At 44.6% G+C, this 24275-nt stretch overlaps 2 protein-coding genes across 2 annotated transcripts in view; both read right to left on the bottom strand.

Annotated features, from left to right (window-relative positions):
• mybbp1a (MYB binding protein (P160) 1a) overlaps positions 1-11955 on the bottom strand; it is a 32976-nt gene extending 21021 nt beyond the window's left edge. The window contains exons 1-9 of the mRNA XM_079566759.1: positions 11732-11955; positions 9517-9612; positions 9349-9432; positions 6577-6651; positions 6351-6458; positions 5083-5273; positions 4816-4983; positions 4616-4733; positions 2828-3111 (exon numbers count right to left, since the gene is read on the bottom strand). Coding sequence (XP_079422885.1) covers positions 2828-3111; positions 4616-4733; positions 4816-4983; positions 5083-5273; positions 6351-6458; positions 6577-6651; positions 9349-9432; positions 9517-9612; positions 11732-11920 — 1313 coding nt within the window. The 5' untranslated portion in view covers positions 11921-11955. The remainder of the gene's footprint in view (positions 1-2827; positions 3112-4615; positions 4734-4815; positions 4984-5082; positions 5274-6350; positions 6459-6576; positions 6652-9348; positions 9433-9516; positions 9613-11731) is intronic.
• Positions 11956-14222: 2267 nt separating this feature from the next.
• Positions 14223-23292, bottom strand: tbl2 (transducin beta like 2). The gene is made up of 7 exons (XM_079565659.1): positions 22597-23292; positions 20993-21126; positions 20724-20908; positions 18576-18727; positions 16990-17116; positions 15815-15967; positions 14223-14699 (listed from the first exon to the last, which is right to left on the bottom strand). Exons 1-7 carry the CDS (start codon positions 22709-22711, stop codon positions 14225-14227), a joined length of 1341 nt encoding a protein of 446 aa, XP_079421785.1. The 5' UTR covers positions 22712-23292; the 3' UTR covers positions 14223-14224.
• Between the last annotated feature and the right edge of the window lie 983 nt (positions 23293-24275).

Raw genomic sequence — 24275 nt, 5'->3', positions numbered from 1 at the left:
CCTATCTGCACATTTTTAAGCTTCCAGAGGTTTCCAATCAGCCAAACATTTGCTGAGCTTCTAAATTTGAAATTACAGACTTAGACAATTAGTTTTGTGTAATTAATCCCATTTTGGTTCTGGGCATCAGTGATGTTTCAGGAGTCAGGTCCAGTTTCTCTGTGAGCCTTTTAAAGAAATGCAAAATGTACAAATGTCATTTTAATTTAATGTAGAAAAGCCTGACCAGGGACTGGAGCTGATCATGAGCACCAGCAAAAAGCATCAGCTTCAAACTTGTTTTGCTCTGTGTTAATTTTCACCCTGTCATATAATAAATACATCGATGAATGTGTGGACTTGGACACTTTTCCAGACTCTGGTGTGTCTGAGATCAACTCAGTGAGATTCACCTCATGTAAATAATGTGGAGTCACTGACCTCTGACCTCAGGCCTTTTTCTGACCCACAGTTAGAGAACTGATAGGGCTTATATTTTTTACTGTCAATGTTGCTGTCATTATTTGCAGTATTTTATTACATTTCCATATTCTCTATTTGTAATGTAACTATGGATCATGTGTTCCCACATGTGTCCTTAATAAAGATTAAATTCATTGACCTGATGTAGCTCTGAGAGAGAGATGGAGAGAAAAGGCTCCTCACTTTACTGGTGTGACGCTTTTAAACACTATGCAATGCAATGTGTTCGCTTTGCAATGTCCTAGGCTGGGTTTACATGGGCACGATGCGTTACGAAGCCACGGATCCACATTCGTGGCCGAGGATCACGAATGTGAGTGGAATTGGTAGAGGTTTCACGCGCCACGAACTGTTGCTGCGTGCACGAATAATTACGCACGGTCACGAATATGCGTCCCGCACTGCTGCGTGCGGTGGCGGGTTATTGGGAATTGTCGCGTTCTGTCAAAAAATCTGCCAAGAATTGGGCGAATGTGGACAAGATCGCTGCCGCGCACACCGGGTTGGAGGCGGAGCAGATAGATCTCGCTCCACCGTGCTCTCCTCTGACTCGTTGGGCTCTTGCCAAATCGGGATAAACAAAAAGTGAATTGACCATCAGCGTTGGGCCTGTCCATAAACTGAAGAATAGCAATAGTGTTTTCAGTCTATGGGACAGTCACACAGTTCAACCCCACTCCTGTCAATGCGTAACACGGGCCAACGCATCAACAAACGCACGCGCTTCATGTCAGATAAGTCCGTGCAACAGCCGCACATTAAGGGCTGACTTTGCTCCACAGAATAAACATAAAAACACTACACTCACTGTGCTCTCGATCTTCTGAGAACCCGTCGTAGAACTCGCTGCTCTTAAACCTCTTTAACCATGATTCTCACTCGTCTGGTCAGTCTCAGCTCCAGTTGGAAAAACTTTATAATCCACAAACACAGGCCTGTCTTCACCTGCCCCGCGCCCACCGCCACTTGTTTTACGTGTCTAAGGTTGTAAATAAGCCTTAACTTATCCATGATGTAGCTGCTGGAACCACGCGCTGTTGTTCAGGGACCGCGGCGCATCTCCCTTCCCCTGTCTGATGTTTACATTCTCGCGTCCGCAGCAGCGTTGGCGCTACCGCGCGGTGCCTCATGGGAAATGTAGTTCTAATGTGTTTAATGTGATTTACCGGCGGGCCGCATATAATATAAATAAGTAATTATCTCGCGGGCCGCAAAAAATTACCTCGCGGGCCGCATTTGGCCCGCGGGCCGCATGTCTGAGACGCCTGCTTTAGAACCACAGAGCTGGACAGCCACATCGGGAAGGATTTTTCAATGTCTAATTGGCTTGTTGCGCGGTGTGGCTATGCTAGTTCCTCTGACCTAAAGGTGTGAGCGCCAGTACTTTCTGTCTGTTTTCTTTTCCTGGAATAATAATAATTTTCTAAAGATTATGTTGTGGGCGGTGAGTTCCCGGTCGACGATCATTTACTGTGTTCAAATCTTGAGTTCAGAGGAGACGCCTGAGATCATGAAGGATCGATAGTTTGTTTTGAAGCTAAAGGCTAACATGCTATGAAAGAACTGAATAAACGCACTATTTCAAATGTTTAACCTCTTAACTCCCGCCTGAACCAAGAGCATTTTCTCCAGTTCAGCTTTACCCAAATCCTGTAGGCCAGTGTAACACCTCATTTGAAAGCTAAGATCTACAAAACTCATCTAAATGGATCTTTTTCCTCACGTCATCAGATTTTTTTCCATCTTTTTGGGGGGGGGGGGTTTCAACTTTTCAACTCATTTTGTAGCTTTTTTGTCATTATTTTTATTATTATTTTTGTCATTTTTTGGTCACATTTTTGTAATTTTTTGTCAATTTTTTTCATCATTTTTTTGTCAATTTCTTGTGACATTTTTGTTATTTTTTGTCAAATTTTTGTAATTTTTTTGTCGAATTTTTATCACATTTTTTGTAAATTTTTTGTCATTTTTTGTCATTTTTTTTGTCACTTTTGGTCAAATTTTGCGTCACTTTTTGTCACATTTCCACCATTGTTCAAACTCACTGATCCTTATAAACATAAATATTTACTCTGTACAGCAACTCGTTAACCTGCAGGAAGTGATCGTCTACCAGGAACTGTAGGAAACACCATGATTGGAACGGGTCTAAGCTCATCTTAATGGAAAAGAATATAAACAGGAAGTACTAGCGCCCACAACTTCAGCTCAGAGGAACTAGCGTAGCCACATTGTGCAACAAGCTAATTCCTGACTGAAAACCTTTTCTCCTCACATTTCTGTCAGTGATCTCCGCATTTAAACGTTTCCCTGCCCACCTGCAGCGCCCCGCCCTCAGTGAAAGCCCCGCCCCCTCCCCCGGTACCTGTCGTCCTTCTCCTCTTTGGGCTTCTTGGCGCTGACGTCCAGCAGCGTGAGGCCCTGTGGCCGGAGGAAGGCGTCCCGGAGCCAGTGCACGTAGGCGGTGAGGGCGCCGGGGCGGAGGTGCTGCAGGGCCCGCCAGGACGGGGACACCACGGGGCAGCCCTGGTGGCACAGGCGGGTGAAGCTCTGCACCACCAGCAGCTGCAGCGCCTCCGCCTCACAGCCCTGCAGGAAGTCGGACACGAACACGTCCATCTCCGGGGACAGCTGGAAGCGCCCGGGCTTCTGCACAGGGGAGACAGAGGGGAAATACAGAGAGGACATACAGAGGAGACAGAGGAGACAGAGGAGACACAGAGGAGACACAGACCATAATGTTGGTATTTACAGTAAATGTTTTGACCTTAAGTTTTTTTAATGACATTTAAGGCCTTGACTTTAGCAAAATCCATTTCATGTGTTTTAAAGGGACTATACAGAGTTGAACCTCTTACCACCCACCAAAACCAAATCCATTCTCTCCTCTATGCCATTGTCGTCACTTTTTATTTCCCTTATGTGTTTCTGTCACTTTTTTGCTGGATTTTTGTCACTTTTTTGACGGATTTTTGTCACTTTTTTGCTATTTTTTGGTCACTTTTTTGCTGGATTTTTGTCACTTTTTTGCCGGATTTTTGTCACTTTTTTGCTGGATTTTTGTCACTTTTTTGCCTGATTTTTGTCTTTTTTGCTATTTTTTTGTCACTTTTTTGCCGGATTTTTGTCACTTTTTTGCCGGATTTTTGTCACTTTTTTGCCGGATTTTTGTCTTTTTTTTTACTGGATTTTTGTCACTTTTTTGCTGGATTTTTGTCACTTTTTTGCCGGATTTTTGTCACTTTTTTGCCGGATTTTTGTCACTTTTTTTGCCGGATTTTTGTCTTTTTTTGCCGGATTTTTGTCACTTTTTTGCCGGATATTTGTCTTTTTTTTACTGGATTTTTGTCACTTTTTTGCTGGATTTTTGTCACTTTTTTGCCGGATATTTGTCTTTTTTTTACTGGATTTTTGTCACTTTTTTGCTGGATTTTTGTCACTTTTTTGCTGGATTTTTGTCTTTTTTTTACTGGATTTTTGTCACTTTTTTGCCGGATATTTGTCTTTTTTTTACTGGATTTTTGTCACTTTTTTGCTGGATTTTTGTCACTTTTTTGCTGGATTTTTGTCACTTTTTTGCTGGATTTTTGTCACTTTTTTGCCGAATTTTTGTCATTTTATTGCTGGATTTTTGTCACTTTTTTGCTGGATTTTTGTCATTTTTTTTGCTGGATTTTTGTCTATTTTTTCCGTCACTTTTTAGCTTTTTTTGCTGCGTTTAGATCCTCATTTTCTTCTCGTTTTTTGACTCTGTTTTGAAGAAGCTTTTAGATTTGGAGAATTTGGAGAAAACATGTTCAGGTGGGAGTTAAGAGTTTAAAAATGTTAAAACTAAGTATTTTCCTCCCCCACATGTTCCTCCATGTCCTCATGTGTGGAATGAGCTCAGACCTGTTCACCACAACTGCCTCTAAAATCCTGCACTGTGAGAAAGGTGTTTCTTCGGGTCTGAAGCTCCGTCATGCACAAGCTTAATATAGAAGCTGCAGTTACACGTATGACCTGAGGTGGCAGCAGTGAGCATAAAATGACCAACTTGCATCTATTCCCACATTTAAAACTGGCAGAAAGCTACATTTGTGTCTCATATTTCTGTCAGAAATCTCTACGTGTCAGAAGTTTCCTCCTCTTTCAGAGTTTTGAAGAGTCTGACCTGTGACGTGACCACGTGCTGCCCGTACAGCCTCATGGCGTCTCCGCTCAGCACCTCCTTCAGCTGCTCCTCCGACAGCAGCGGCAGAGCGGCGCCCAGCAGCCGGAAACTCAGGTAACTGCAGCACAGGGGTCAGGGGTCAGGGCGGGGTCAGGAGGGTGGGGTCAGACACATATATACATGTAAGAGGAGAGACTTACTGCGCAGGCCCCGGAGCCTCCCTCAGGAGCCCCTCACTGATCACTTTGGTCCAGAAAAGCTGGAACGTGTTTTCTTTGAGGGAAAGTCTGAGCAGATCCAGCATCACCGGAGGAAGAACCTGCTCCTTCTTCACCGAGCTCGCCACGGTCTTCAGCAGCTCCGTCAGGCTGTGTACAAATACATGTTACTACGAGTACTTTTACTACTACAGCTCCGTCAGGCTGTGTACAATTACACAAACACAGGGTACTGCGAGTCTTGCTCACCGGGGCACGTTGTCCTGGTGGATGATGGAGGAAAAGCCCAGCAGCTTCTTGAGTTTCTTGGGTTTGAGCGTCTGAGGGAAACGCTGCAGCGCCACCAGCAGGAGGTGCAGCTGCTCCGGCGTCCGGAACGGAGTGGAGAGGTCGGACTGGAGCGCGGAGAAGAGCACCTGCTCAAAGACCTCCTCCCCGACCTGAGGAGCACACGGGGTCAGAGGAGGAACTACAGACTGAACACCTCCTCCTAAACCTGAGGAGCACACGGGGTCAGAGAGGAACGAGGAGGGACTACAGACTGAACACCTCCTCCCCGACCTGAGGAGCACATGGGATCACCACGGGTTCCACCATTACCCTCGGATGACGAGCCCAGGACCCAAAGAAAATTGCAATTTGTCATGTATCGTATCAAATATTGTATTTTCTACACAAGTAATTTCCCTTTAAGACTGAGTTTATGATCAAAACAACCCAATAACATTCATCATCATTCTTAGCTTTGACGAGTTCTTTAGGACCTGTCTGATCTTCCCCCGTGCCTTCAGTCACGTTAACACAGCGCAGACGGCGTTAGCATTTAGCCTCTCCCTCTCTCCTCTATAGCTCCAAAACAGGTCAAGATAGAAGCTACCAAGCTCTTCCACGTTTTCTCTATTTAAATATGGTTACGTGAAGTGTTCCACTACAAAGTATAATTACACAAAATTAAACAATGTGGATTTTTCTAAGCGGATAAAAGGGGGAACTATATTGTAAGGCGTAATAATACCAGGAGTAGTTTGGCATCCAAGTGAAGATTACTGCGTGGGTTTCGAACTACTCCTGGTATTATTACGCCTTACAATATAGTCCCCCCTTTTATCCGCTTAGCAAATCCACATTGTTTAATTGTGTGTAATTATACTTTGTAGTGGAACACTTCACGTAACCATATTTAAATAGGGAAAACATGGAAGAGCTTGGTAGCTTCTATCTTGACCTGTTTTGGAGCTATAGAGGAGAGAGGGAGAGGCTAAATGCTAACGCCGTCTGCGCTGTGTTTACGTGACTGAAGATCAGACAGGTCCTAAAGAACTCGTCAAAGCTAAGGTAAGAACATATCTCAGTATGGAAAAACGGTGGCCTATTCCTTTAAACCTCTGATCCAGGTTCAGACTGATGCTCTGCCTGTGCCTCCTGTTCTCCTGTATAATGTGAGCTGTGGACGCTGAGGCAGGAGGAGCTGATCCTGGACGGCTGCTTTCCTGACGGACGGCGGCGCTGGGACTGACCTGGTTCAGGATGTCCATCATGGTCTTGGTGGGCAGGTCCCGGAGGTGCTGCCTGTGGGGCGTCAGAGTCTGGAGGAGCTGCACACAGGCCAGGACGGCGTCGGGCTCCTGCTCACACACACACACAGACACACACACACACACACACACAGACACACACACACACACACACACACACACGTCAGGGTCTGGACACGTCTGGGTTTACAAACAGCTGAGCTCGTACCTCAGTGAGTCGTCCGGACTGGTGCAGAGCCAGGACCCCGAACAGACTCCCGAACATGGCATTCCTCTGCAGCTTCTGGAAGAGAGAGCGGAGCTGTGAGGGGGACGAGGGAGGACTGGGACTGTTCCAGCTCCTGCTCTGGGGCAGAACTTTCAGACCGGGAACTCTCTCTGGAGACGAGGTCATGTGACTAGAGGTTAGATTTTAGGCCCAAGCCCGAGCCCGGCCCGAGCCCGACCCGACATTCGGGCCGGGCCGGGCCGAGATTTCCCGCATGAGAGTCGGGCTCGGGTCGGGTCGGGCTCAAGTTTTTTTTTTTTGTTTTTTTTTTCTTTTTTTAATTAATGTCATTATAATCTCTAATAAAAATCTATGCAATAGGCGGAGTCTATTGGATACAAAATGCGGCAATACGCAATATAAAATCGAGGAGTCCGGGAGGGAGGTGGTGCAGGTGCGGGGGGCGGGCGCACGTGCTGCTGTGTTGTCCCGTTTAAGCAGCATGGTCAGGCTGTGATACCGGCGCCACACAGAGAACATCACTCTAAGCTCTTTCTCTCAGGACAGCGTTTCATTAACAGTGGATAAATAAGCAGTTTGGTTCCTGTTACTGCGTAAAAAGTAGCTTTTGTAGAGCGCGATGTTTATGAAACATGAAGGAGGAGAGAGAGAGAGACAGAAAAGAGGAGACAAGACACATTGAGCTGCAGCGCTGGCTGCTCCGCGCCGCGTACGTCTCTGCCCACTCAGGTATGTGCGCTACTGCTGCGTGCACGTGTGCCGTGCGCGTAGCCGCGTACCTCGCAAACATGGTGCTGCTGTGCAGATGCACCTATCTGAGCCTTAAATAAATAATCATTTACGTCGGGTTTGTTTCGGGTTCGGGCTGACAATTCACGTTAATTGCTCGGGCTGGGTCGGGTCGGGCTTTATAACCGCGGGCTCGGGTCGGGTCGGGCTTGATTTTTTGGGCCCGATCTAATCTCTACATGTGACACATCAATCACTGCATTAGGAAAATACTTTTAAATATTTATCAACTCTGTCCTGCCAGAGCCTTTTCTAAATCTACCCCCCGCCTGCCCGGATGTTCAGCTCATTTCCAAAGATCTTCACCGTCCCACAGAAAATAAGATAAGATAAGATAAACCTTTATGCACTACAGTTCTCTGACCAACAGGCTCTGAACAGGTTTGGGAAAGTTACTTTAAGATTACACCAGGGTCTGGGTGAATCCTGGATTCTGATTGGCTGGTGCATTATTTTGGTATAACCGCACACGTAGTCCGGTAGTTAAATCACTGGGATGTCACTCCGCTGTGGCATCACCATAGCAACGCATGACACAGCTGAGTCAGATAAAGGCGTAATTAGTGACTGACAGGAACGTATGAGGAGAGTGAGCAGCTAGGTTAGCTACTGTTAATAACATACGAGCTTTACATTTCTATTGAAAACGGTTAAGGCTATTCATCATTTTCAGACATACATAAAATGATCCTGCATTGAAGCATATTTGTCTGGATTAGTAAAGTCAAACATAAAAGTTTCAGTTGGGGGGGCCCAGGTGTGAGCAACTCCACCGCAGCTGTTTCCATAAACAGTTGAGCTGGTTGAGCTAGCTAGCTTTAGCTTCAGGTTAAACCTTGTAAAAGGTAAATAACTCCTGCCCACGAGTGCCGCATATCGGTGTTTACTTCCAGGGAAAAGTGTTTCCGGGTTAGTCCTGTTGTGTTGTGATTCTGTGCTGATGTTGTGTCGTTGAGCCTGACTGAGATCCTCGTAATAGCTGCGGAGAATGACTCGCTCTGAGACCAGCCTTCAGTGACCGGCTAATAACCCACACAAAATAGTCCCGTAGTCTGGCAGATTTAGTGACTTTAGTCAATGAAAAACACATTTATTATAAATGTTACGTTTGTGGGACCCTGGTATAAGCGGATTAAACAACTCGCACTATAATGCACTTCGCATTATAGCGTCTAATGCGGCTCCTCGTTGTTTAATCCTTACTTAAGCGAGGCCTGGTCTCTCATAAGGACCTTCTGACCCGCTCTGTGTCTGACCCGTCACCGAGGCCCGGTTTGCCCTGGGACACCCTGCAGCGAAGCCCCTCCACCACGTGAAGGCGGTGGCTCCAGGAGGGGTGTATTAAATATTACGGTTTCAAACATTATGGATGCACCGATATGATGCTAGTATCGGATATCGGAGCCGATACTGGAAAAATGTATGATATCGGGTATCGGCTACAAATAATATAATACAAACAATCTAGTAATACAAAGATATTTGAACTGATCACTTAATGCTGTGACTTTCATAATAATTACACTTTATTGAACTCACACAGGAGAAAACAGGAACTTTGACCTTTTTCACTCACAGCAGTTATTTCTAAGTATCGGTTTATATCGGATATCGGCCGATACTCAAGCCTCCAGTATCAGTTACATTCCTATAGAGTTACTACAATGGAGATCGTGTTACACTCAGACTTTGCTGTAAATACTGTTTAAGTGGCGCTAGCCCGCAGTTAGCTTTGCCTGTTAGCCTGCTAGCTTCTTCTTTGTGATTACATTAGTGTGTATTGTATCACCCCCAGAGGGACTTATTAAGGTAAACAAGTTACTTAGTTCTGCTTTAAGTTCGGGGTTCCCTCAGACGTCTCCAAAGATCGTACTTTTGACTCCACACAAACATTTCATTTCGAGGCCGAGCCGACGGGAGGTTAAAGGGACGGTATCAAAGGAGGAGTCGAGGAGCACTGACCTTCTTGACCTTCTGCAGGTTGTGTTTGTCCCGGATCCTGTCCAGAGTCTGGAGCAACGAGAGGTCAGTGAACGCCCCCAGGACCTGCAGAGACATCAGAGACATCAGAGACATCAGAGACATCAGAGACATCAGAGACATGAGGTGTGTGTGTTCTGGATCTCGCACCTGTCCCAGGGCCAGGCTGAAGGCGGGCCGGGCCGTCTCTCTGCTGTGGCTCAGGCCGGTCACCAGGCGGTTCAGCGAGTACTCCAGCTCCTCCTCCTGCGAACACACATTTGAGTAATCTGTGAAAACTCTGATGGCGGCCATTTTAGGGATAGGTTTGCCCGAGTCCTCCTAGAAACGCCCCCACCTCCTGGAGACGCCTCCGACGGCGTGTGGAGGGGGCGTGTCTAAAGGCTCAGAGGTTCTTAAAGAGACAGAGGCCGATTTCAAGACATTCACTGCAGCCATTTTGAGAGAGACATTTTATACAAGGCAGTTATTCTAATTTACTGCATTTACAGACCAACAGAAGGTTTGTCATCATTGTAGTGAGATATAGACAGGTGCTATGGGTCTGAAAAAAGCAGAATACCCCCTCTTTAAGAGAGAACACAAGGGACGAGGGGGTGGCGTGTTCATCAACATGCACTGTCCCAACCAAATAAACTCATTCCTGAGGCCAAGTCACATGAAACAAAAACTGTCACAAAGTTCAAAGTCTCTTCCAGCTCATATGAACGATGGTCTATTTATTTCCCTGTGAAGGTGACAATATTAAAGCAATATTCAAAAACATGTGTGTGATGTTGGCCAGAAGAAAGGACTTTCAGACATCGTCATCAGGGGGAAACATCTGGAAAAAACTGCTTCACTCTCATCGAGTCGCATCAGCAGCTGCTCCGACGGATATAAAACTCTACAACAGGGGAAGGTAACGTCAGGCCCGAGGGGCCAAATCCGTCCCTCCAGCACAGAACCTCTGGCCCCCAATATGATTTTGAGAAATATCATTATGCAGATAAGGGATCAAATACCTGTTAAAGTTCTCTAAAAATGCGAGAAATAGTGTCATTTTTAATTGTCTTTGCCGAACATCCCACTTGGTCATATATAATGTAAAACAGTGATTCTCAACTGGTGGTTCGGGGACTCAAAAGTGGGTCGCGAGCCTACAGGGAACTTTCTTTCAATATTTTCCATCTGAAACTACACGGAAACACACTGGAGTCTGATCAAATGTGTATTATTGGGCTGTTTTGATCATAATTTCAGTCTTCAAAGCAAATCTACGGCTTGTTCAGTAAAAACGTGGGCAAATGCAATATTTTATACAAAATAAGACAAATTACAGTTTTATTTGGGTCATACTTTGTCATTGAGGTATTGGCGGGTCTCGGAGCCGGACCACTTTAGAACCACTGATGTAAAACATTGGCATTTGTAGAAAAGGGTTCTTAACTCTAGGCTACAATGTTGAGGTTCAGCCCTTGGTGTTTTGGCTATGATGAAAATCGTTGCTCCATGACGCAAACTTGCCGACCCCTGCTCTACAACATTAAAACAACCTCTAGGTCTGGATGAATGACGCCTGTGTGTGTGTGTGGGGGGGGGGGGCAGATGTGAGCAGCCACGTTCCTGTCGGCCTGCCCCAAAGGACAGCTGTGGCTACAAACCAACAGTCAAAGAAAGGAGAAAATCAAAAATTCAACAAAAAAGTGACAAAAATGTGACTTTTTTTTTTTTTTTAAAGACAAAAAATCAACAAAAAAGTGACAAAAATTCAACAAAAAGTGACAAAAAACATAAAAAGGTGACACAACACAGCAACAACGCGAGGAAAAGATCAGTTTTGTGGGTCTTAGCTTTCAAATGAGGTGTTACACAGGCCTATAGCCAAAGAGGACAGAATGCATTTGGTTCAGGCGAGTGGTAAGAGGTTAAGCTTTTAGATTTGGGTAAAGCTCGGTTTCGCCCGGGGGTAAGGCTAAGGTAAAGTGAGGGGCCAGACCGGTGGCCCTAGAGCCGGTGGCCCTTCTGTGCTCTTCCAGAATGGACACATGGCCAGTCCGCCCCTGGAGATGGGTTTGAATGAGGAGCCTTTAGTCACATCTCCATGGAGACGAGCTGGAGACGTCCCGCTCCCAGTCAAGTGTGAGGGATTTTAGGGATGTTCCAATAACAATATCTGCAGACTGATATAATAAATGCGTGAATTCTACTATTTATTGGGTGAATTGCACTTTTACATCTGGGTAAAGCCACTTCCATCACTGCTCTGCGCGTAAAACCCTGACCCTGGTCTAAACCATCACTAAACCCAGGTCTAACTCGGGACCACATGAGACCCAGACCTCGCTCCTGGCCCTCACCCCTGGCCCTCACCCCTGGCCCTCACCTTGTTGTGGGACTTGAGGTACTGCACCAGGCTCTCCACCGCGCTCAGCCGGGTCTCCTGCTCGGGCTTGGCCAGGTCCCAGAACAGGTCCAGGAAGACCCGGTTCTGGTGGAGGTTCGCCGCGGGCCGGGGGGGCTCCTGGCCGGGCTCCGGGGCCGTCTCCGTCTCCATAGGGGTACCGTCCATCATGTGAGAGTGTGTTGGTGCCACAGACACGTGTGTGACGGAGCCGCACTGCTTCCGGGTTAGGGAGTGACGTCGTTGTTGTGGTTGCAGCGGTGATCTGGCGCCCCCTGCTGGGACTAAACTACACTCATTTTTGTCGAAATTTAAGTCAAAGCAAGATTTTTTAAGCCGCTAAATGTCCTGATGTTTTTCTCTGTATTAACCTCTTAACTCCCGCCTGAACCGAGAGGATCTTTTTCCTCACGTCATCACATTTTTTTCCATCATTTTTGTGTTGAGTATTCAACTCATTTTTTCATCAATTTTTTATCACATTTTTCTATTTTTTGTCAAATTAATGTCATTTTTTTGGTCTTATTTTTGTAATTTTTGTGTCAAATTTTTATCACTTTTTGTCATATTTTAGAAAAAAAATTGTCACATTTTGTCATATTTTTGTCATTTTTTGTCCATTTTTTGTCACATTTTTGTAAAAAAAAATTGTCATTTTTTGTCACATTTTTTTCGTTTTTTCGTCAATTTTTTATCAAATGTGTCATTTTTTTGTAATTTTTGTGTCACATTTTGTCACATTTTTTCGTCAATTTTTAGTCTTTTTTTTGTCATTTTTGGTCACATTTTTGTAAATTTTTTATCACATTTTTGTCATTTTCTTGTCATTTTTTTGTCAATTTTTTTCAGTTTTTTCGTCAATTTTTTATCAATTTTTTGTCATCTTTTTGGTCACATTTTTGTAATTTTTGTGTCAAATTTTTATCACTTTTTGTCACATTTTTTTCGCTTTTTCGACAATTTCTTGTGACATTTTTGCCACTTTTTCATCCATTTTTCGTCACTGTTTCATCAATGTTTTCTCACTTTTTTGTCACATTTCCATCACTGTTTTCGTCTCAGTTTTGTCGCTATTTTCACAGCTTTTTTCCAGAAGCTTTTGGATTGGGGTAAAGCCAAACTGGAGAAAATGTGCTCGGTTCAGGCGGGAGTTAAGGGGTTAAAAAAAAGGAACTAAAACCACCACCAGGGGGAGCTATTACAGCACTGTCAGCTCCCATGAGGACCAAAGAGAAGGACTTTCCTCAGCCCTCAGAATGACCAGAAAAAGGGAACTTTCTTCTTTCTTCAACAGTTTATTCTCTGAGAAATGAAGGCTGTTCTGTACAAGCTTTCACGGAAAACAAATTGTCTGGACGAACTCAAACCTTCGTCTTGATAACGTGTTGTGACTAAATTCATAACAAAATGAAGCCCATTATTACGAAATGCTGTTTTATTACACAACAAAGTGAAAACGTCATTACATTTCGAGGTGTTACACGTCACACTGGGGCCACACTTCGATAGCGCTGGGGACCGTTACATTTGACCAATACGGGAACCAGACTTATGTGTCATCTAGAACCATAAAACAGATTAATAATGTTCCTTCTCCATCCATTTAATAGAAAAAAAAACACTTTCCACATTTCTTACCCGTTTTAAACACATTTACCAATTGGTAAATTAACTTTTTTCAAATTTGTTCTTTTTTCCCAAAATGTTCCCATTAAAAAAACAAAAAAAATCCCTTTTTTTTATTCAATTTTTTCTCCTCATTTTTATTAATATTTTCCCAATTTATTTCCAATTTTTATTTTCTCTTACCCCCCCCCAATAAATTCCATATATTTGCTAATTGTCATCACAAGTGTTTCCGAAAGGAGAGAAACAGCGCCCCCAATTTAACGCTAGTGGCCAAAAAGTGTACTGCATTCATAAGCACCATTGAGACTTTCCCCCCCCAAATTTTCCCATATAAAAAAGAAAAAAATTGCGCAACGTTTGTACAATTTTCCCCTTTTTTGTTGTTATTTATTCAAATTTTTTGCCACAATTTTTTCCCCCATCCTTGCTATATTTGTCATCACAACAGTGTTTCCTTAACTTTGCGAAAGGAGAGAAACAGCGCCCCCAATTTGACGTTAGTGGCCGAAAAGTGTACTGCATCCAAAAGCACCATTGAGAATGAATGGGAGAGAGTTGGCATTTACCAGATAAGGTCACTTTACTTTTAAATTTTGTCACTTTTTGGACCAACAGCATCAAAACATGGATCTCAAGATTGAATATTTTGTTCCAATATTTTTATTTTTTTGATACCAGTAGAATATAAACTTTTTTTCTATACCAAACTGGTTTTATTTAACGGTGCCCAGCTCTCCTCACGATACACCAGTGCTACATGTCACACTAGGCCCCCTTTTCACTGGGCCTCTCACACACACCTCGGGCCCCCCTCACTGGGCCCCCTCACTGGGCCCCCCCCCCCCCTCACTGCTGTCCCTGGGCCTGCGCGTTGGCCTCCAGCAGCCCCTCCAGCGCCCTCTTGGCCTCCTGGAGCTGCTGCGTCAGTCTGAGCCTCATGGCCTCCGTCTGCGCCCCCTTCAGGAGCGCCCCGAGGTGGGCGATGGCGGCGCGGTGTCCCGGGGCGTTGTGGAACACGCGCACGGCCCTGTCCCCGCTGCAGGCCAGGAACAGGCCCGTGGTGTCGAAGCGCAGGTCGGTCAGCGGCTCGGAGTGGACGGCGCTCAGACGCTCCTCCAGGGCGCCGCTCTCGCAGCCGTACAGGCACACGTCGGCGCCGTCGCTCACCGCCAGCACGCGGCCGTCCGGGGACAGCGCCACCCGGCTGCCCTCCGAGGACGAGCAGGCCACGGTGCGCAGCAGGTACGGGTCCTGCTGCTTGCGGTACTCCACGTCCGTGTTCCAGAGCTTCCACGTGCCGTCTTTGGACACGGACGCCATTCTGGGGGAGGAGCAACAGAACGTCACGCACTTTCACCGGGAAACGAGACCGGACAAAGGCTCTGGGACCGGCGTTTACAGAGTCTGAGGTCAGGGTCAGAGGTCAGGGTCTGAGGTCACAGGCTGTATCCGAATGTCCACACTATTCCCTATATAGTGACTATATAGTGCTCACGCCATTTTGTAGGTGTGTCCGAATGTCCAGAGAGAAAAAAGTAGTGCACTCGAAATTTCCCACAATGCATCTGGAAAAGTAGTGAGCATCGATGGTCACTAAACGGGTCAATATAGACCACAATGCATTGCGAGAGTCGGAGAAGAGCCTGACAGAGGCAGGTCTGTGAACTAAACACGACTGAAGTAAATCAGCCGTTTCAGTCGTGTGTTTGTGTTTCTCATGAATAAACAACCAAAATATAACCGGTTACGGTGAAAAGATGCTAACGTTAGCTGCTAACCTTTAGCTGGAGCTGTTGAATGACCGACAGCTTCCTCTCGAATAATCCAAGCCATTCACGTAAAATCCATGTGAAGTAAAAGCGTATCTGACTCGTATTTATCCATAAATATTCCACTGTCTCTGAGTCTGGTTTTTATCGCAGAAATACTTTATTCCCGGAGTTTCGCAAACTTTTATCAGATGTAGTCGCTCAATCTGCTGGTGTTCGGACACCGGGCTCTGACCGACTTTCTGCGTCTCTGAGCTCACGATGGGGTGACTTTTTTTTTCCTTCCCTTTTTTTGTGATAATAGTAACACCTGTAAAAGTGCCAACACAGTCGTTCTGTTTCATAAAATAAACGTTTGTAACAATAAATAAATTCAGATAAAATTTGACGTCACGCAGCGCGGAGAAAGTAGTGGCTTGTGTCCAAAACGCCAACAGAATCAGTGACTATATAGTGCGGCCTATGTAGTGAATGAGGGGTTAGGGACTAGTGTGGACATTCGGATACAGCCAGAGTCTGAGGTCACAGTCTGAGGTCACAGTCTGAGGTCACGGTCTGAGGTCACGGTCTGAGGTCACGGTCTGAGGTCACGGTCTGAGGTCTGAGGTCACAGTCTGAGGTCTGAGGTCAGAGGTCTGAGGTCAGAGGTCAGAGGTCAGAGCGGTACCTGTGCGAGTCGTTGGAGAAGGCGAAGGCGTGGACCCCGGCCGAGTGGCCCTTCAGGTCGAACGCCCGGATCACCTCCCTGAACTCTCCTCCTTTCCCAAAACAAACCTCCCACACCTTCACGTCAGGAGTGAAGCCGCAGGAGGCCACGAACCTGTGACACACACAACGGGCCATTAAATCAACACTCACGACAACAAGAACTGCATGAATGACACAAAAAAAATATCTCCAGAAATCAACAACACTCTGGATAACTAAGAAATGAATCCGGAAATATCCCGTTAACCATTTTTTCTCATTAATTATTATTTTCCCTCTAATTTATTCCCCATTTTTGCCCAATTCTTCTTTCAAAACACGTTTCTACACAATGTTTGCCCCATTTTTCTCATGTTATACAATTTTCATGTTTATTCTTATGTCTTTTTCTCAATTTCCCCCCTAATTTTTACGACTAATAATTCCCACATTTTTTTTTTTCCATTTTATTTATCTTCCCACTATTTTTCCCAATTTTTTACACAATCTTTTCAAATTTTTGCAGCAATTTTTTCTCCTTTTCCCAATTTGTTTCCATCATTTTTGCTCATTATTTATTACTAATAATTTCCCTTTCACCCCCATTTTTGCCCAGTTTTTATTTATTCCCCCCTATTTTAATTTATTTTTTGCCCAATTTTATTACAATCTTTTTTTCTCCTTTAACCAATTTGTTTCCCTAATATTTGCTCTTTTAAAGAAAAAAATAAATTCACCCTATTTTTCCCATATTTTCCCTTATTTATTCCCCATTTGTATTTGTTTGCCCAATGTTTGTCACATTTTTTTTTCTTATTTTTGCCCCAATTATAAATTTTTTCCACCCTCTATTTTTTTATTACTAAAATCTTCCTCTTTTTCCCCATATTTCCCCCAATTTATTTCCAATTTTTGCCCAATTTTTTTTACATTCTTTTCTAACTTTTATTCAGTTTTCCCATCATTTCTGCTCATTATTTATTACTAATATTTTCCCCCCAAAATGATTCCCATTTTTCCCACACATTTGACATTGAACCTGATATTGTAAATTCACTTAATTCTTCTGTTTTCAGGTCTCGTATGGTTAAAGTTTTCTGGTATTCGAGCCCTGGTTTTAAGTAAAGTCTTCCATCCTGCACCAAAGGGACTGACCTTCCGCAGGGGGAGACGGAGGCGTAGGAGTTGGTGACCTGGTTGGTGTTGAGCGTGGCCAGGATCTCTCCTCGCAGGTCCCAGATGTGGATGGTGGTGTCGGCCGAGGCGCTCATGATGAACTTTCCTACAACAACAACAACAAGCGGCTTCAGGAACGTTTCATCCATTTTATTATCAAGTCAATTCACTACAATCACACACATCACACGTTGATGTAGCTACGTATGTGCAGACAGCGCTGTTGGTAAAAAAAAAACAAAAAAAAAATCTCGAAGCGATGATCAGAGGACGAGGAGAGCGGGCGCTTTTGGGAAAAGTACTATTCACAGTCCGCCGACCACTCCTGCCAGTGCCTATTGTGGTGTCATCTGTTTGTCAAAAGCCAATAGAAGCTATTATTTATCCCAATTTCCAAGACTTATCGAAATTAATTATCACTTCTTATAATGAAACCGACGAAAACTTGACAAAAACCTTTTTAATTTTCGTCTGACTAAAACGTGACTAAAACGATCACATTATGAAATGACTAAAATGTGACTAAACCTAAATGCATTTTCGTCCAAAAGACTAAGACTAAGACTAAAACTAAAAGGGCTGCCAAAAACAACACTGGTGTATTGTCAGTAAATTGTAAAAAGTTACATTGGAATAGACTAAATGGCACGAGCTCCACCTTCCACTAGAACCAGGTTGACTCGTCTCCAAAGCTGCACATTTATAAAGCATGAATCCAAATTCGGCGAATACGGCGTGTGCGACCTGTGGCTTTTGTCCCTGTATTGGCCTGAGGCTCAATTATAATAAACATGAGGAAAGAGAAACTTTAGAGGTAAAAACGAGGAGAGAAGGAGCTCTGTCTCTGACTCTGTCTCTAACTCTGCACCATCATCAGCGCAGGCAGAGGCAGGACTCACCTCATGTTTAAGAAAGTTTCCTCTCAGCTCCGCTAGAACAGGCTCGTGTTAAATAAAAGCACATTCGAGCGAGGCCAGACTAATATCTGTCTTTCCTCATAGCTCTGTATCATTACATCACAGAGTCCACCTCATCAGAGTCACTGCTGAGCTGAAGCTGGTGCTGCACCCCGGTGTGGGCTGAACCATGTGGCTCATGTTTAAAGGGGTGTCAGAGCCTGAGATAATATCCATCATTATTGTTTGTGCAAAATTCTGTGTAGCCACCACTGTATTTCAGCCCGGTTCTTCAGTTCTTATAGTATCAATTATGAGGAAACTTAGAAAGTACAATACAGAACGCTTTCTGCAGTACTTTTGAGGGCCCTCCCTGCTCTAGGCCCTGGGTACTCAGTACCCTTTACCCCCCCAGTCTGACGCCCCTGCCTGTAGCTCTATGTTGACCTAATCTCAACATAAAGTGCTTCATTATTGCACTGATTAGATGTTTCTCCAAAGATTTATTGGGAAATTGTAACTTCTAGGGTTAAGCATCATCCTCACAAATATCACCGGTAGATTCAAACTCTTCCAGTCTGGGACTTTCTTCCATATCGAAGTCGTGCCTGGTTTAGTGAGCGCTGAAGAGAAGTGAGACTGAAAGGTAAGAGGTCGAGCGGGACGTACCGGTCTCAGCGATGCCGATGTTCACGATGGCGGCTTTGTGTTTCTGAGGGAAGTCCTCGGCGGCGCCTTTGAAGCTCAGCGTGCCGTCCTCCTTCTTCACCATCTTGAAGATGCGGATGGCGTCTCCGTTGGCGAGCCACGCGATGAACGCCCTGGAGACGACACGGAGGCGGGACATGAGGAGGAGCCGCGTTTAGTTTGTGATACTTTTGAGTTTGAGTAGAACCAGTTACTTTTACTTCACTACATCTGAAAGACACAGAAACACTTCCTGCACTACTTAACGCCGTCTTGTTGAGGTCTCAGCTTGAAAACTTGGGATCACCGCCTGTCCCGCCCCCTCGGCCTCTGTCTCCGCTGTGATTGGTCTGTGGGACGTGACCTCATCACCGCGGCGCCTGTAGGAGCTGGGTACAGGCCCCGCACGCCGTGATGTCACGTCCTGTTGCTGTGAGCGCGCTCTGAGCCAGCGCTGCAGCACTGGAGCATGCTGGGAGCAGAGCAAGGGCTCATGGGAGAGCGAGGCGCGGAGGGGGGCGGGGTTTACAGGCTCAGACCTTTTACAGCTCATCATCGACCTCGAAAATAAGACCAGCTGAACCCGAGCAAAGATCTAACACCCACAACTGGAGCCAGAGGAGAACATTAAAGACTCAGGCCTGGAGTCAGGGGAGGACATTAAAGACCTGGAGTCAGAGGAGGACATTAAAGACCTGGAGTCAGAGGAGAACATTAAAGACTCAGGCCTGGAGTCAGGGGAGGACATTAAAGACCTGGAGTCAGTATCAGGAGACATTAAAGACCTGGAGTCAGAGGAGGACATTAAAGACTCAGACCTGGAGTCAGAGGAGAACATTAAAGACCTGGAGTCAGAGGAGAACATTAAAGACCTGGAGTCAGAGGAGGACATTAAAGACCTGGAGTCAGAGGAGGACATTAAAGACTCAGACCTGGACTCAGAGGAGGACATTAAAGACCTGGAGTGCAAAGGAGGACATTAAAGACTCAGACCTGGAGTCAGAGGAGGACATTAAAGACCTGGAGTCAGAGGAGGACATTAAAGACCTGGAGTCAGAGGAGGACATTAAAGACCTGGAGTCAGAGGAGGACATTAAAGACTCAGACCTGGAGTCAGAGGAGGACATTAAAGACCTGGAGTCAGAGGAGGACATTAAAGACCTGGAGTCAGAGGAGGACATTAAAGACTCAGACCTGGAGTCAGAGGAGGACATTAAAGACCTGGAGTCAGAGGAGGACATTAAAGACCTGGAGTCAGAGGAGGACATTAAAGACTCAGACCTGGAGTCAGAGGAGGACGTTAAAGACTCAGACCTGGAGTCAGAGGAGGACATTAAAGACCTGGAGTCAGAGGAGGACATTAAAGACTCAGACCTGGAGTCAGAGGAGGACATTAAAGACCTGGAGTCAGAGGAGAACATTAAAGACTCAGACCTGGAGTCAGAGGAGGACATTAAAGACTCAGACCTGGAGTCAGAGGAGGACATTAAAGACTCAGACCTGGAGTCAGAGGAGAACATTAAAGACTCAGACCTGGAGTCAGAGGAGAACATTAAAGACTCAGACCTGGAGTCAGAGGAGAACATTAAAGACTCAGACCTGGAGTCAGAGGAGGACATTAAAGACCTGGAGTCAGAGGAGGACATTAAAGACCTGGAGTCAGAGGAGGACATTAAAGACTCAGACCTGGAGTCAGAGGAGAACATTAAAGACCTGGAGTCAGAGGAGGACATTAAAGACCTGGGTCAGAGGAGGACATTAAAGACTCAGACCTGGAGTCAGAGGAGAACATTAAAGACCTGGAGTCAGAGGAGGACATTAAAGACCCAGACCTGGAGTCAGAGGAGGACATTAAAGACCTGGAGTCAGAGGAGGACATTAAAGACCTGGAGTCAGAGGAGGACATTAAAGACTCAGACCTGGAGTCAGAGGAGGACATTAAAGACTCAGACCTGGAGTCAGAGGAGGACATTAAAGACTCAGACCTGGAGCCAGAGGAGGACATTAAAGACCTGGAGTCAGAGGAGGACATTAAAGACCTGGGTCAGAGGAGGACATTAAAGACTCAGACCTGGAGTCAGAGGAGGACATTAAAGACCTGGGTCAGAGGAGGACATTAAAGACTCAGACCTGGAGTCGGGGCTGAAGCGCACCAGCACGGCGTGGTCCAGCTCCACGTTGGCCCTCAGACACTTGTGCTCTCGCTCCATGAAGTCCTTGGTGGACCAGATGCGGACGGTGCGGTCGTCTGCGCAGGAGGCCAGATACTTCCCGTTACTGCTGAAGTCCAGGCAGGTCACGTTCCCGTTGTGGGCCTGGGCAGAACAACAACACCAGGGACTTCAGTTACAACCGGTGCACAGGTTGCTTCACTGTAACAGACTGAATGTGGGCCGTACCTTGAGCGTGGCGGCCAGCAGGGGGTGGGAGAAGGTGTGCTGGGCGCTCTTCTCCTTTCGACTGCGCTGCTTGTCCTGCTTCTGCTTCTTCACCGCCGACGGCTTCACCGCGCTGCTCTCGTCCACATCTGGATCTGACGACAAAGATCAGGAGGTTCAACAAAATATTCAGAGTCATTGGATACTTCAGTAGTTTAGTCCTTTTTATCCACTGTGTTCGATACTCGTGGTTTTCGACCTGACGTGCGCACAGCAGGTACAGGAGCTTGTTCAGGTGGTGGAGAAGTTCATACATGCTTTAGAGATGGATCCAGTTTAGGTCCAGGCTCTTGTAGGTAAGTTTCTTTAACCTCTTAACTCCCACCTGAACGGAGCACATTTTCTCCAGTTCGGCTTTACCCTAATCAAAAAGCTTCTTGGGGAAAAAGCACCAAAACAGCCACAAAAAATTGAGAAGAAAACAAGGATGTAAATGCAAGAAAAAAGTGACAAAAATTCATTTTTTTAATCAAATTTGTGTCACATTTTGTGCCCATTTTTTGGACTTTTTTTGTCAATTTTTTTGTCAAATTTTTATCACATTTTTGTTTTGTTTTTGTCACATTTGTCATGTTTTTGTCTTTTTTTTTTTATCACATTTGTAATTTTTTTTAATCACATTTGTGTCACATTTTTGTAATTTTTTTGTCCTTTTTCGTCAATTTTTTTGTCAAATTTTTATCACATTTGTCATTTTTTTGTCATTTTTTGTCACATTTTCATCACATTTTTTGGTCGTTTTTTTGACAATTTTTTATCACATTTTTGTCAATTTTATCACATTTTTGTCATTTTTTGTCCTTTTTTGTCACATTTTTGTAATTTTTTTGTCCTTTTTCGTCAATTTTTTTGTCACATTTTCATCATATTTTTTGGTCGTTTTTTTGACATTTTTTGTCAATTTTTATCACATTTTTGTCATTTTTTTGACATTTTTTGTCAATTTTTATCACATTTTTGTCCTTTTTTGTCAATTTTTCGTCACCGTCTCATCAATGTTTTCTCACTTTTTTGTCACATTTCCATCATTGTTTTCGTCTCAGTTCTGTCGCTATTTTCACACCCTTTTTCCAGAAGCTTTTGGATTGGGGTAAAGCCAAACTGGAGAAAATGTGCTCGGTTCAGATGGGAGTTAAGGGGTTAAGATTGAAAAGCGCATTAACACAAAATGCAACAAAGTGCTGCGTAACAGTTACTGGAAAACAAGAGTGCAGGATAAAAAGTATTGCGTATCGATACTCAGCACATTGCAGCTAACAGTACTGCGATCCAATCCGATATTTTGCCCCCGCCCTGTATAAACAGTATAAAGGCTCTTCAAAGATTAACATTTAGCAATTTCGGGTCACTTTGAATCCAAACAGACCTGCTCTGATCATTGTTACAAAAGTTACAAAGAGAACTTTAACTTCTCAGCAGGGACAGTCAGAGAGTGAACTTTAGACCTCACTTTCTTCATTTCTGTTCCATAAAGAAGCGAACCCGGCGCGTCCAGGGAAGCGCTTACGTGTTCAAACCCGCGCACGGAGCTGCAGCGCCCGCCGCGCGCCTCGGGAACTTCTTACCCGCTGTTGCTGCGATCGGCTCCGGGTCCTCCTTCCTCCTGCCCACGGCCAGGAGCACCAGGAGAACCAGCGCGCCCAGCAGCAGCGTGAGGGCCCCCAGAGCAGCCACCTCCATGTCCCCGGGTCCTCAGGCTGCACAGGCCGCCGGTGAACGGTCAGGTCTGCGGCGGAGGTTCAGATGAATGACCCCGGTGTGGCCACGAGTCTTTCCGCCTTGTGCTGTTGGCTGCGTTTCATTCATGAGGAGGTGTAGCGGCACAAAGCGAGGTGGAAGCGCGGGGAGGAGCGAAAACTACAACTGCGCATGTGCGAGGCTGATTCTTCTCACTATATTGTCTTTAATGTTTGTCATAGCAATTATCTAAAGCTCGAAATGTAACCTTACACCTTTCTACTGCCGATGAGCATCAAAAACAGCTGAATTCTCACTCTAGAAATGTTTTTAAATTACGCGGCCTCGGACCAGAGGCGGAGCTAACAGCATCTAGCTAGGCTAACCGTTAGCATGCGGAAATATCTTAAAAACAAAACAACCTTTGAGAAGCCCGACACAGGCCAAGGATTGTGCCTCTGATAACAGACTCGGAGGCCGGTTTTCAGTTAAATATTGTATTTCTAATCCGTACAATTTTGCGTCTGTGTTTGGGTTTGGAGCCGGTCGTGATTCCGCTTCGAATGGTGCAGCTGCAAAGAGACCAGGGCTGCGCCGCCACTGCCTCCTGTCGGTCTGGAGGAGAAAGGCAGCGACTTTAGGCTTTGGGGGGGGGGGGGGGGGGGAAGCAAAGTATTTACTCTAGAGAAACGTTACTTTAAGCTCTTACCACCCGCCTGAACCAAATGCATTCTGTCCTCTTTGGCCATTACATAGGCCTGTGTAACGCCTCATTTGAAAGCTAAGACCCACAAAACTGATCTTTTTCCTCGCGTTGTTGCTGTGTTGTGTCACCTTTTGTATGTTTTTTCTTCTTTTTTCCCCCCATTTTTCCATTGAATTTTTGTCACTTTTTGTCACATTTTTGGTTGAGTTTTTGTCACTTTTTTGTTGAATTTTTGTTGATTTTTTGTCACTTTTTGGTTGAATTTTTGTCACATTTTTGTCACATATTTGTTGAATTTTTGTCATTTTTTGGTTGAATTTTTGTTGAATTTTTGTTGAATTTTTATTGAATTTTTGTCACATTTTTGTTGAATTTTTGTCACATTTTTGTTGAATTTTTGTCACATTTTTGTTGAATTTTTGTTGAATTTTTGTCACATTTTTGTTGAATTTTTGTCATTTTTTTGTTGAATTTTTGTTGAATTTTTGTCACATTTTTATCACATTTTTGTTGAATTTTTGTCACATTTTTATCACATTTTTGTTGAATTATTGTCACTTTTTTGTTGAATTTTTGTCACATTTTTATCACATTTTTGTTGAATTTTTGTCACATTTTTGTTGAATTTTTGTCACATTTTTGTCATTTTTTGGTTGAATTTTTGTTGAATTTTTGTCACATTTTTATCACATTTTTGTTGAATTTTTGTCACATTTTTATCACATTTTTGTTGAATTTTTGTCACATTTTTATCACATTTTTGTTGAATTTTTGTCACATTTTTGTTGAATTTTGTCACATTTTTGCTGATTTTTTGTCACATTTGTGTTGAATTTTTGTCACATTTTTGTTGAATTTTTG

The sequence above is a fragment of the Gobius niger genome (genome assembly GCF_951799975.1).
Source record: "Gobius niger genome assembly, chromosome: 11".
In the NCBI taxonomy this organism is placed as follows: domain Eukaryota; kingdom Metazoa; phylum Chordata; class Actinopteri; order Gobiiformes; family Gobiidae; genus Gobius; species Gobius niger.
Note: the sequence above shows the minus strand (reverse complement) of the source record. Positions and strands in the feature narration are given on the sequence as shown.

What these genes read in the sequence shown, in the direction of transcription:
- tbl2 (XM_079565659.1), bottom strand. Translation starts at nt 22,711, where the DNA reads ATGGAGGTGGCTGCTCTGGGGGCCCTCACGCTGCTGCTGGGCGCGCTG. An exon ending in CATCGGCATCGCTGAGACCG is followed by an intron (nt 17,117 to 18,575) that starts GTACGTCCCGCT and finishes TTGTTGTTGTAG; the next exon opens with GAAAGTTCATCATGAGCGCC. An exon ending in TTCTCCAACGACTCGCACAG is followed by an intron (nt 14,700 to 15,814) that starts GTACCGCTCTGA and finishes CTCCTCCCCCAG; the next exon opens with AATGGCGTCCGTGTCCAAAG.